The 12,281-nt window shown below is 51.4% G+C and overlaps 1 protein-coding gene across 1 annotated transcript; it reads left to right on the top strand.

Moving 5' to 3' along the window:
• The first annotated feature begins 23 nt into the window (after nt 1-23).
• rnps1 (RNA binding protein S1, serine-rich domain) lies at nt 24-10,901 on the top strand. Its single transcript, XM_052021491.1, has 7 exons — nt 24-80; nt 4,733-4,888; nt 7,169-7,348; nt 8,331-8,433; nt 9,341-9,494; nt 9,910-10,051; nt 10,146-10,901. Coding segments are annotated over exons 1-7 (843 nt in total). The 5' UTR covers nt 24-78; the 3' UTR covers nt 10,252-10,901.
• The last annotated feature ends 1,380 nt before the right edge of the window (nt 10,902-12,281 follow it).

Genomic DNA, 12,281 nt, shown 5'->3' with positions numbered 1-12,281 from the left:
TGACGTAGCGCGGGGTCGGTGACGACAAATTCGCGGGACGAGTTGGCGGCGGGATCGCGGAGGAAGGCGGAGGGCGCGATGTAAGTGGATGTGAATCCGGCTCCATCGGCGGCCGGGGGGCGCGGGCTCCGCTTCCCCGGCTCCGGGCAGCCCGGCCTTCGGCCACCGGGGCCACAGTAAACCGGATCAACCTTCCTTGGCAGGAGGATGGAACCCGCCGTACTCTGAAGCCTGAGGCCTAGCGGGCGGGTCGCAGTTACTGAGGGGGAGGGGTCAGCGGGGAGGTCAGGGGTCATCGGGGATCAGGGTCGGCGAGGGAGGGGTTCTGGGGAAGGGGTGGGTCTGGGGGTCAGGGGAGGGGGTCACGGGAGGGGAGTGGGGTCGGGGGTTTAGGGTCAGGTGGTTGGGGAGGGGAGTGGGGTCAAGGTCATGGGAGGAGGTCGGGGAGGGGGGGGTCAGGGGAGTGGGGTCAGGGGGTGGGGAGGAGGTCGGGGAGGGGGGGGTCAGGGGAGTGGGGTCAGGGGGTGGGGAGATGGTCAGGGGAGGGTTGGAGGGGAGGGGGGGTCAGGGGGAGGTGAAGGGGGTCAGGGTTGGGGAGGGGTTCAAGGGGAGGGGTTCAGGGGAAGGGAGGGGGGTCGGGAGAGGGGTCAGGGGGAGGGTTTCGGAGGGGGTCAGGGGGAGTGTTGAGTGGGGAGGGGTCCATGCCCTCTGAATGCTGGTGAAGTGCCTATTCCCACTCCCAGGAGCAGAGGCTGGGCCAGTGTATCCTGGGTCCCCAGTACAGTGGGGAAGAACTCCCTTCAGCCTGCTCAGATCTCTGGTGGAGTGGGTGGGGACTGCTCACCGCAAGCCTGGCAATGTTTGGATTCAGCTATCGACAGCTGTAACAACAAGTTTCATTTATACAGCACCTTCAATGACTTGGAAAATCCGGAGTGTTCTTGGGTCTGCCTCTGTAAACAACACCTTGGGGCAAGATCTGATGGTGGATGTGTACGGTCTATTTGTGCCAGAAGCTTTTTTATACAGAAATTACCTCTCCATCATGATAAATCCCTCTGAGCATTTGAAACTTTAGAACCAAGGGATAAGGGAGAGAAAGTTGCTGCCACACAAAACATTGTTCACTAGTTGTATGGTCCCAGACACTGGGTTCCACTGCTGTTGATGAAGTTTCCATTTTCAGTAGTTTTTAAAAAAAAAATAGCTATAACATTTCCTAAATTACTGGACATTGAGCTCACTGGATTGTACTGGTGCTGGCCTGACATGCACACTTTCCACCATAGGTTGCTGGAAATTGATTACGCTGTTGGTATGAGATTTTTCACAATGGCTGATGGTTCCACAGTACTTCGAGAACATTGAGTGTTGTCAATAAATCTTGTTTCTGAGAAACTAAGAGCTCCCCAAGCCTGCTGTGGGATCTTTGAAATCCAGAGAGGAGTGTGACTGGGTGATTGTGACCAAGAGTTACTGGCAGCTCCTGTGTGTGATTTGTGATCAGCTGCTCGTGGACGCTGGATTAGTTAAAATGAGTTTGTTCTTTGGGAATGAAATTTCACCAGTAAATCAGTTAATTCTGAGCACGGAAAAAATGTTCGAACAACACAGCAACTCATTCAGTAATTGGGAAAGTATTTCCATAGGCTGGGAAAGTGATGTAGAGGATTAGCCATAGTCTTGTTGAGTGGGGGAGCAGGGCCAAATGGCAGCCTCCTGCTCCTATGTTGATTCACTTATTAAATACACAACGGCTTATGGATAATGCGCAACTGGTATTCTATTTATATTTGTGGTGTGGAGGAGGACACAGACTATTGACTGATTGTCCAAAAGAACTGGTCACAGACGTGCGTCCAACACTGTTCCTGTGTAACTTGTGTCAAAAGGGTAACGAGTCTGCATTCTAGCTGTGAGTGCAATCTCAGCTCCAGCGAGCCAGTTTCCCCACTGGTTTCATTTCTCACTCTAGCTGTCTCGTGGTAAAACGTACACATGTAATAGAACGCCATGGGAGCAGGTCCTTCAGTCTAACCATGGAATGTAACCAGGCACTTTTCTCTTGCATTTGACCTCCCAAAGTGCAACACCTCACACTTGTCCAGATTAAACTCCATTTGCTATTTCTCTGCCCACATTCCCAAGCACAATATCTGTATTAACTATGATGCCAAGTTAAATTAATCCTATCTGCCTGCCCCGAGCTGTAATTCCTCCATTCCCAGCATGCTCCTGTGTCTGTCTAAATGTCTCTTAAATGTTGCTATTGTATCTGCTTCCAGCACTTTCCCTGGCAGCCTGTTCCAGGCACCCAGCACTCTGCGTAAAAACAAAAACATGCCCCCTCCCCCTCGCACCTTAAAGCTGTGCCCTCTAGCATTTGACATTTCCACCCTGGGAAAAGGATTCTGATGATCTGCTCTGTGCCTCTCATCATTTTGTATAGAACATAGAACAGTCCAGCACTGGACAGGCCATTCAGCCCACAATGTTGTGCTGACCTTGATGCCAATTTATATTAAATGACCTTGTGTATCATCCATATCCCCCCATTCCCTTCATATTCATGTGGCCATCAAAAAGCCTCTTAAACTCCACCAAACTGCCTGCTTCCACTCCGACCCCTGATAACTTATTCCAGGCACCAACCACTCTGCGTAAAAAAACTTGCTCTTCACGTCACCTTTAAACCACCCCCTCTAATGGTAAAAACATGTTCTCTGTTGTTTGACATTTCTACCCTGGGGAACAGACTCTGACTGTCTACTCTATCTATGTCTCTCATCATTTTAAAAATCTCTGTCAGGTCTCCCTCAACCTCTGATGCTCTAGGGAGAACAACTGAAGTTTATAGCTCACACCCTCTAACCCAGGCAGCATCCTTGCTATAATGGGGCGACCAGAATTTCTCACAATACTCCCAAGGGCAGCCTGACTAAAGTACTGATGAAAGATCAGGTTGCCCCTCAGTCTCTGACACTCCAGAGAAAACAGTCCAAGTTTGTCCACCCTCTCCTTATTCGTAATACTCCCTAATCCAGGCAGCATCCTGGTGAACCTCTTCTGCACCCTCTCCAAAGCCTCCACATCCTTCCTGTAATGGGGCGACCAGAACTGCACACAATACTCCAAGTGCTGCCTAACCAGTTTTATACAGCTGCAACATGACTTCCTGCAAAATAAGACAAAACCTGAATCTAGTTTGAGCTGCTGTCTGTGGCCAACACTGGCAGGACCTGTGGAGTCTGTGATTGTTGTATGTGCTTTGGTTGGGTCTGATTGTGTACATGTCTGGCACCTTGTCATGCTGTTGGTTTGGGTAAGGTAAGAATGCTGACCTGGAGTGGGGTGATAATGCTGCTGCTGTCCTGTAAGGCTTCAGAGATGTGGTATTATCTCAGCTTCCTAAATGTTAACATGCTTGGTAAATGGGGGCATGCAAACCAGTCACGACCTAATTAACTGGCAGACTAGGCTCAGGAGATGGGCTGGGGCATTGGTGAGGTTGGGTGCCAGCGCTAGAGAGTAGATTCGTCTGCTTCTGTGAGACGGGGACCTTGTCTACAGTGTTAATCTCCCTTCCATTCTGAATAAACACAGGCAAATGGGAACAGGAGTCGGCCCCTCAAGCCTGCCCTGTCATTCAATGTGATCACGGCTGACCTGCCGCACGCCTCACCTCCTCTCTGCCAGTTCCCCAATGCTCTCAATTTTCCGATCTTCCAAAAATGTATCTGCCTTCACTTAAAGTAGCACCAGTGTTCTAGCCTTGGATAGAGAATTCCAAACATTCAACACCCTGGAAATCCAAATACACTGTCTTTTTGAAACTTTTTAAACTAGCCCACCCGCTATCCTTGGGATATTTGCAGTGTCCGCTGCCAGGAAGACTGAGGCCAAGTATTGTTTTAAATTATCTGCCGTTTCCTTGCTTCTGGTTACCATTTCCCAGGTCTCGCTGTCTGGGAGTCCCACACTTTACCCTCGCCACCCCTTTCCTCATATATCCACAGACCTCTAACAGTATGTTTTGATATTACTTGTCAATTTACTCTTAAAATCAGTTTTTTCCCTCTTCTAGTCCTCTACTGCTGATTCCCGGCAAGTGCCAGTCCTCTGGTCTACCACTCGCTTTTGCCAATTTGCTCTGGGTTTTGTTTATGGAGCTTTCTTGATATGAACCACAGTGGTTCATCTCTCTCGTTGTGTCCCCTCTTTCTGTTGATCATTACGAAATTGCTGCTTCGGTGTCGATGACTGTTCCTCTCTGACCTTTAGCCTATTTCTCGGTCCACTTGAGACAGCTCTACCTTCACACCTTTGTAGTCGCCATTATTGGTTTTGGTAACTGCACCTGGAATTCTACCGTCGTCGTTACCTGGATCTTTAATGCTACCTCCTTAGCCACAATCAACTGTGAAATACCCTGTTGCCAGTGAGGTTTGGCACTGCATTATTCCAAGGAACAATCCTTGATGCATTCCACAACGTCCTCTTTCACGGTTTCCTTCCTGGTGAACTAATCCAGTCAATGTGCAGATGAAAGTTACCTCCGATAATTACAGTTGAGAGGGGTGCCGTGTTTGAGCAGATTGGTCTACCCTGAGACCTTCCTATTTTGCATTGTTGCCCTGCCCAGGGTGTGTGCTGTCCGTCACAGACCTCGTTAGCTTGTTCTCACGGTTGCTACTTCTCTTTACCCACTCCTTTTTCTGATTGTTTTGGACAGGGCTCCGTCACCGACCAAGCGCAAAGAACACGGGCAAGAGAAGTCCAAAGACAGGACGAAGGAGAAGTCCAGCGTCAAGGAGTCGAGTGAGAAGGATCGGGGGCGCGACAAGAGCCGTAAGAGGAGGAGCGCCTCAACGGGGAGCAGCAGTACCAGGTACGGGGAGAGCGGACGGACTGAGGCCGCTCCCTGCCGCACAGGAGCTGCAGCACCAGGTAGAGGGAGAGCGGACGGACTGAGGCCGCTCCCTGCCGTACAGGAGCTGCAGCACCAGGTAGAGGGAGAGCGGACGGACTGAGGCCGCTTCCTGCCGTACAGGAGCTGCAGTTCGGGTGCTGGTACATTCTCAGTAGCTGATTTAAAGTGCCTTTCATGACAGTTGTTGTTACAGACTGCCCGTGGTTGCGTGGTTTAGACACCGGCTATGAACCTAGCCCGTGACTGGATCGGCACGTCATCGACACAGACCCGTCCTGTGTTTGGGGGCGTGACTGGAAGGTGGCACGTGGCGGAGGGGTGAATGTAGACTGGATGTGGTCATACAGCATGGGACAGGCCATCAGCCACCACGTGGGCACCTATCCCTATTGATCCCATCTTCCTGCGCCCAGCCCACAGTCTCCGGTGCCCAGGCAATTTAAGTGCTTGTTTAGACACCTCTTAAAACCTGTTAGTGACCCTGCTTCTACCACTCTTTTACCCTAAATGTATGACCTCTAGTTTTATTCACCTGTGAAAAGGCAAAGGTTTGCTGCAGTCGACCCTATCTGTGCCCCTCAGAATTTTATATACCTCAATCTTAACCCCCTTCTCTCCAGCGAGAACAGACCCAGCCTCTCCTCATCACTGAACCACTCCATCCCAGGCAGCATCCTGGGAAATCTCTGCATCCTCTCCAGCACGATCACGTCCTTCCCACAGTGTGGTGACCAGAACTGCAGGCAGTGCTCCAGCTGAGGTCTGACCGATGTTTTATAAAGTTGGAGCATAACCTCCCTGTTCAGTGCCCCGACTAACGAAGGCCAGTATCCCATGTGCTGCCTTAGCCACGTTATCTACCTGCGCTCCCACCTTCGAGGGTCTTTGGACTTGGAAACGAGGTCCCTCTGTTCCTCAATGTTCCCAAGGACCTTTCATGGTGATGTTCTAACCTCATCAGTGCTCCTAAAATGCATCAACTCCAAATTGTCAGGATTAAACTCCATCTGCCATTTCTCAGCCCATTTCACCAACACATCGATATCGCCCTGTAGCCTGAAACTACCTTCCACACTGTCAGCAACTCTGCCGATCTTCGTGTCATCTGCAAACTTGTTGATCACGCCTCCCTTGCCCACGCCCACATCATCCCCGTACATTACCAACAGCTAGGGTCCCAGCACCGATCCCTGTGGGACACCACTTGTTGCAGGCATCCAATCACAAAACAACCCTCGACCATCACCTTCTGTCTCCTGTCACCAAGCCAATTTTGGATCCAGTTTACCAACTTGCCCCAGATCCCATGGTCCCAAACCTTTTGGACCAGTCTCCCACGTGAGACCTTGTCGAAGGCCTTATTGAAGTCCATCTAAATCACATCTACTGCGCTGCCTCATCAATATACTTCGTTATCTCTTCAAAAAAATTCAGTCAGGTTGGTCAAATAAGTCCTGCCCTTAGCACAATCAATACTGGTTATCTCCGATCAGTCCCTACCTTTCAAAGTGATCACTAATCCTGTCCTTCAGGATGTTTTTCCAATGTCTTCCATACCACTGGTGTTAGGCTCACAGGTCTATAGTTACCAGGCTTTTCCCTAATACCCTTCTTGAAAAGAGGGACCATTTTTGCCATCCCCTGGTCATCTGGAACCTGAGTCCCAGCAACCTCTTCCCTTGCTTCCATAGCAGTCTGGGATAAATCTCATCTGGCCCTGGGAATTTATCCACCTTTAAGCCCATTAAGGTGTCGAGTACCTTTTCTATTTATAGAGAATTGCACCCTCCCTTTCGCTGAATCCTCCATTGACAAAGTCTTTGTGAATACAGATGAAAAGTATTCATTTAGGACCTCACCTACCCTGGTTCCACACAGAGGTTGCCTTGTGGGCCGTACTCTTTCCCTGGTTATTCCTTTGTCCTTAATGTATTTCCAACATGATTTTCGGATTTGCCTCAATCCTGTCTGCCAGTGATATTTCATGACTTCTCTTTACCTTTCTGATTCCTCATGAAGTATGGCCCTACGCTGGTTTATACTGTTGGTGGGTTCCCTGGTCTTTAGTTTTCTATACCTGCTGTGCCAGAGGTACAGTTGGACAACTGAATAGAATGTTATTCTGCTCTTGTGTTGAGAAGGGAAGGGCCTCGGCAAGTCGTGGATCCTGGGCTTGTCTGTTGAGCCCAGCGCTCTCGTCTCCCTCTCTCTGGATCACCGTCTCTGTTGTCTCTGCAGTTCCAGCTCCAGTTCGGGATCCAGTTCTACCTCTGCCTCCAGCAGTGGATCGAGCTCCTCATCTGCCTCCAGTCGTTCCGGAAGTTCCAGCAGTTCCCGTAGTTCTAGTTCCAGCAGTTCCTCGGGATCTCCAAGTCCCTCCCGGCGCCGGCACACCAACAGGAGGCGCACGCGGTCAAAGTGAGTCCGTGGCTGTCCAGCCGACCTCTGCAGTCCTCAGACTTGTCAGAGCCTTGTTTTTGTGTCAGGGTCCGCTCTTGTTTGTCTTACACTAGCGGCATCGTCAGTGGGTAGACGTTAAATGGTTCACGTGTTCAAATCCATTGTTGAACTTCGCAGAACAACATCTGTAAATGAAATGCTGGCATTGTAATGGTGATCCAGAGTCATGTGACTTAAAACGAAGATTTGCAGATTTGTTTAATTTTAATGATGTTTAAAAGGAACAGTACGATGTGCTGTTCCCTGTTGATGCAGGGTTTTATCGTGCACCTTAAGACGTTTAAGCTGCAGGTTGAGCCGTCAAGTATCCAGGAGCAGTGGGTTTTGACGGTGAAGCTGCGGGGTGCAGGCAAGAGTTGTTTGGTCTTTGCTGAGTTCTGGGCAGTTACCATGCTGCCTGTGTTTCGCTGGGACATGTTCCTCTGTCTCCCATGTACATTCACTGCGGCAGGAGGTGCAGGCGTCCTCTTGCTGCAGCTGTGGTGTGTAACAGGACTGCTGGTCACCAGCTCCGGTGGGTGAACCCTCGTACCTGCTGGAACTGCAGCATGTTTGGGCTGCGGTAGCCCCTCCTGCAGGTGACTTTCATTGTGGGCCGTGGAGGTGCTGTGGATGTGGTTTGTTTGCTCATGACTAGAGGGCTCTCGTCTTCTGTACTTCATTGTCCTCAGACCCATTGATATGGTCGTGAATGCAGGGTATCTGGGTGGAGGGGTTGGGGTGTAGGGTTGTTGGGGGGAGGTTTGGGACAGTGAGCTCTGCTCTGGGAGGAATTATATGCGCTGTTCTTTTGTTCTAAAATGGAACATCAGCATATAACATAGTTAACTCCAAGGCTGTTTCAGAATACTTGGCAGGAGTGAACTGGACAACATTTGCTTATGGTGGTGAATGGCTCCCTGTGTCGTGTGTACTCATAACCTCTTCATTGCACTGACAGATCGAAATCTCCAAAGCGGGACGACAAGGAGAGGAAGAAGCGAAGTCCGACCCCCCGACCCACCAAAGTGCACATCGGCAGGTTGACCAGGAATGTGACCAAGGTGCCTGTCCCAGTCCCTGTGCCTGCTCCCCTGACCGGGTAACACATTGTACAGGGAGGGGAATGGTCCAACTTCATTTGTTCCTTCTCTTGGTCCACCTCTTTCCCACAAACCCATCTTCCCAAGTTCCTGACTCCTGGAAGCACCTGCCCAGGTGAAGGCTGTCGCTGGCAGCTCTCCCAGTGTCACTGAGGACTTTGGAATTTTCCACAGCTTGACCTAGCGAGGCCTGACTGCGCCTGTGGTTTGGGGATTAAAGGGATTGACAGACGTGGGGTTAGTGCAGGAAAGTGGGACTGAGGTAAAAGGGCAGATGTCATGTTGAAAGGTGGATGTGTTTGAGGGGCTGAATGGCCTACAACTGTTTCTTCCATAGCGGGCAGGGCTCGATAGTGAGACCTTCCCCTGCCAAATAGCTGCTGACCTTTGTCACGTGGAGTAAGTTACGGCATCTTTGGAAGGGAGAGGTGGGGCCAGGAGCCCTGGGCCTCCTCCACAGAGGAAGTGACCTATAGGGTGCTGTGGATCTGTGTGTGACTGCCCGATGGTGCCCAGCACAGCTCCCCGGGACAGGATGGAGGAAACTGGTTCCAAACAAGTGAAGCTGCTTCAATGTTTGAGGAATGTTTGGAAGGTAGTTGTAGGGAGCTGGGGAGAATGGGGAGGGAGTGAAAACTGGTGATTAAAGAGGAGGGGAACACAGGCTGGGTTTGCTGCTTGTATGGGGTGGTGATTGGGACAGGAACTGATTTTGGTGTTAACCCCTGACGTCCCAGCACTAACCAATCCTCCAGATTCCTGGAACAGGGCAAACCAGAAAGTCTGTGAAAGTGGTAGTTTGGTTTGTGTGGATGACTTGGAGTTAGTCCGTGACTCTCTCCATCTCTCTCCCATTCACTCTGACCAGGAGCACATCATGGAGATCTTCTCCACCTACGGGAAAATCAAACTGATCGACATGCCGCTGGACCGCCTGCACCCTCACCTGTCCAAGGGCTACGCCTACGTGGAGTTTGAGAATCCGGACGACACAGAGAAGGCGCTAAAGCACATGGATGGAGGTAACAGCTGGCGTTACACGGAGCTGGCTTCACCCAGGGCAGCTCACAGCTGGAACCACTGGTTAACCAGCAGCCCTGTAACTAACACTGTCCAGGGGTTTGCTTCAAACGTGCATGGATTCTCCCCCTTGGGGCAGTGTGTGTCAGTGTCTCCCGCCGCCCAGCTCCCACTGCTCCCCAATTCCTGGTGCTCCCACACTCTGTGGTCGGATGCCTGTCCGCACTGGGAATCGGAAGCCGGGGGATTCCCGTCCTGCCCCAGACCTCCTGCCTGTGGAGCAGGCTGAGCTTCTGCCGGGAGGCTGGGGGCTGGCAATGAGGAGCTACGCGTCTGTGTCCCACCGTCGCAGTGGATGCGGCGACCTCACTGGTGAGCTGTGCTCTCAATGTGCGGCTCTCTTCCCTCAATCTGCAGGTCAGATCGACGGGCAGGAAGTTACCGCCACTGCGGTGTTGGCTCCGCGGCCCAGACCGTTGCCACGGCGAATCACCCCACCGCGGAGGATGCCGCCGCCCCCTCCCATGTGGCGCAGAACCCCCCCGCGGATGAGGAGGAGGTGAGTGACGGGGCTGCGGTTTGATCTCTGGCTTTGGACTCCCTCTGCTGCGAAGGGCACTGAGCTGGTTTAATATTCCTATTTCCCACTGCAGGTCCCGGTCACCCCGCAGGCGCTCTCCTGTCCGCAGGCGATCCCGCTCGCGGTCTCCGGGGAGACGGCGCCACCGCAGCAGATCCAGCTCCAACTCCTCGCGATAAGGACCGAGACCTCGGGGGGCGGGGGGGGGGGGGCGTCCCGCGCTCCCCCCACACAGCTACGGACATTCAGAGTATATCAAAACTTTAGCAAACTTTCCCCATCCCTTATTCTGTTCAGGTTGTGTTTTACTTCAGTTGTAAGTGGGGGGAGGGGGGAGGGGAGGGGCAGGTGAATCGATACTGTGTTTTACACGAGGTGAGTCCCGTGTTTGGTAGGAGAACGAACCGGTTTGAGTACAGGGGAGCCTTGTGTCATATTCAGGCAGACACAGAGTGCTCTTCAGTGCCGATTAAACTCCCTGCGTCGGGCATTTCAGACTGTGTTGTCGGACTGGGTTATTCCTTCGCCGCCTGAGCCGAACCAAGTGTCACCGAGAGGACGAGGACATTGGTGCTTATCTGAGTGTTGCACTCTCCTGGCAATCGACGGAGCTGGTCTGAATCCTGCTCCGTTCCTTCACTCTGAGCTGAGAAATGAGCTGGAAGTTGGGTTGGGAAGTGTGATGTGTTCACGAAGGCGGGAGCTCGGTTTCTGCAGTCGCCGAGTCCTTCCAATTTTTGTAATGCTTTCTAGTTTGACCATTTGCTGTATTTGTACCATTTTGTGTATAAGTTCTGTATCTCAATAAACCGAGGATCATTATACCTCAGACAGTGACGGCTTTATTAGATGGCTACACTGCCACTGGGTGTCCAGTCCAGCGCAATGAGCAGGTTTAATCAAACCTTGCGGTCTGAGCGAGGTGTCCTGTATCTGTACCCCCAGCCAGTGTGTCTGTGTTCAAGGTTAAGCTCCTTTCCTGAGGTCGGAGACTTGAACTCCCTCAGTGCAATGTATTTCCCGTTTTAGTGTAGAGTGCAGTGCAATGGAATCTCATTACAAAGTACAGAGCACAGGCTGAGAGGAGGACTGTGGTCGTACTGAGGACACACACCACCAACCAGTCACTGCCCAAGTGGGAGGAACAGAATGCTGCCCTCAAATGACACCTCCGTTCTACTCATCATAGTCAAACAGTTGTCCCTCAGGTTCCTATTAAATCTCTCCCCTGAAACCGATGTCCTCTAGTTCTTCATTCCCCACCCTGGGAAGCAGACTGTGCATTCACCCTGTCTAAGCCCCTCATAATTTTATACAACTCTATAAGATCACTCCTCATTTTTCTACACTCCAATGAAAGAAGTCCCAACCTGCTCGACCTCTCTCCAAAACTCAGTCCCGTGAGTCACGGCAACATCCTCGGAAATCTCCTCTGCACTCTTTCCAGCTTAGCGGCATAGTGACCAAAACTGAACACAATATTCCAGCTTTGGCCTCACCAACGTCTTGTACAACTGCAACGTAACGTCCCAACTTCTGTGTATACTCAGTGCCTTAGCTGATGAAGGCCAGGGGGCCAAAAGCCCCCTTCCATCATCCTGTCGACCTGTGACTCCACTTTCAGGGAACCATGTACCTGAACTCCAAGACCCCTCTGTTCGACAACACTCCCCAGGGCCCTGCCGTTCACTGTGAAAGTCCTACCCCCATTTATCTTCCCAAAATGCAACACCTTGCACTTAACCAAATTAAACTCCATTTGCCATTCCTTGGCCCAGCTGATCACAACCCTTCTGTAAATGATAACTCTCAACACTTTGTACTGCCAACCGTGCCGTGTACATTCTCATCCAAATCACTGATATAGATGACAAACAGCACCGACCCCGAGGCACACCACCAGTCACGGGCCTCCAGTCCGAGAAACAACCCCCACCATCACCCTCTGCTTCCTACCATCCGGATAATTTTGTATCCAATTAGCCAGTTCTCCCTGGCTCCCAGTTGATCTGACTTTCCATAGCAGCCTATCGTATGGAACCTTATCAAAGGCCTTACTGAAGCCCATAAAGCCCAACATTTACCACCGGCCTTAGCCATCTTCTTGGTCACTTCTTCAAAAAACCTCAATCAAGTTGGTGAGACATGATGTCCCACACACAAAGCAGTGCTGACTATCCCTAATCAACCCATCGTTCCACATGCTTGT

Source organism: Pristis pectinata, chromosome 8 (genome assembly GCF_009764475.1).
Source record: "Pristis pectinata isolate sPriPec2 chromosome 8, sPriPec2.1.pri, whole genome shotgun sequence".
In the NCBI taxonomy this organism is placed as follows: domain Eukaryota; kingdom Metazoa; phylum Chordata; class Chondrichthyes; order Rhinopristiformes; family Pristidae; genus Pristis; species Pristis pectinata.
This window is presented reverse-complemented; position numbering and strand designations above follow the sequence as displayed.

What these genes read in the sequence shown, in the direction of transcription:
- rnps1 (XM_052021491.1), top strand. An exon ending in ACGGGGAGCAGCAGTACCAG is followed by an intron (nt 4,889 to 7,168) that starts GTACGGGGAGAG and finishes TTGTCTCTGCAG; the next exon opens with TTCCAGCTCCAGTTCGGGAT. An exon ending in GCTAAAGCACATGGATGGAG is followed by an intron (nt 9,495 to 9,909) that starts GTAACAGCTGGC and finishes CTCAATCTGCAG; the next exon opens with GTCAGATCGACGGGCAGGAA.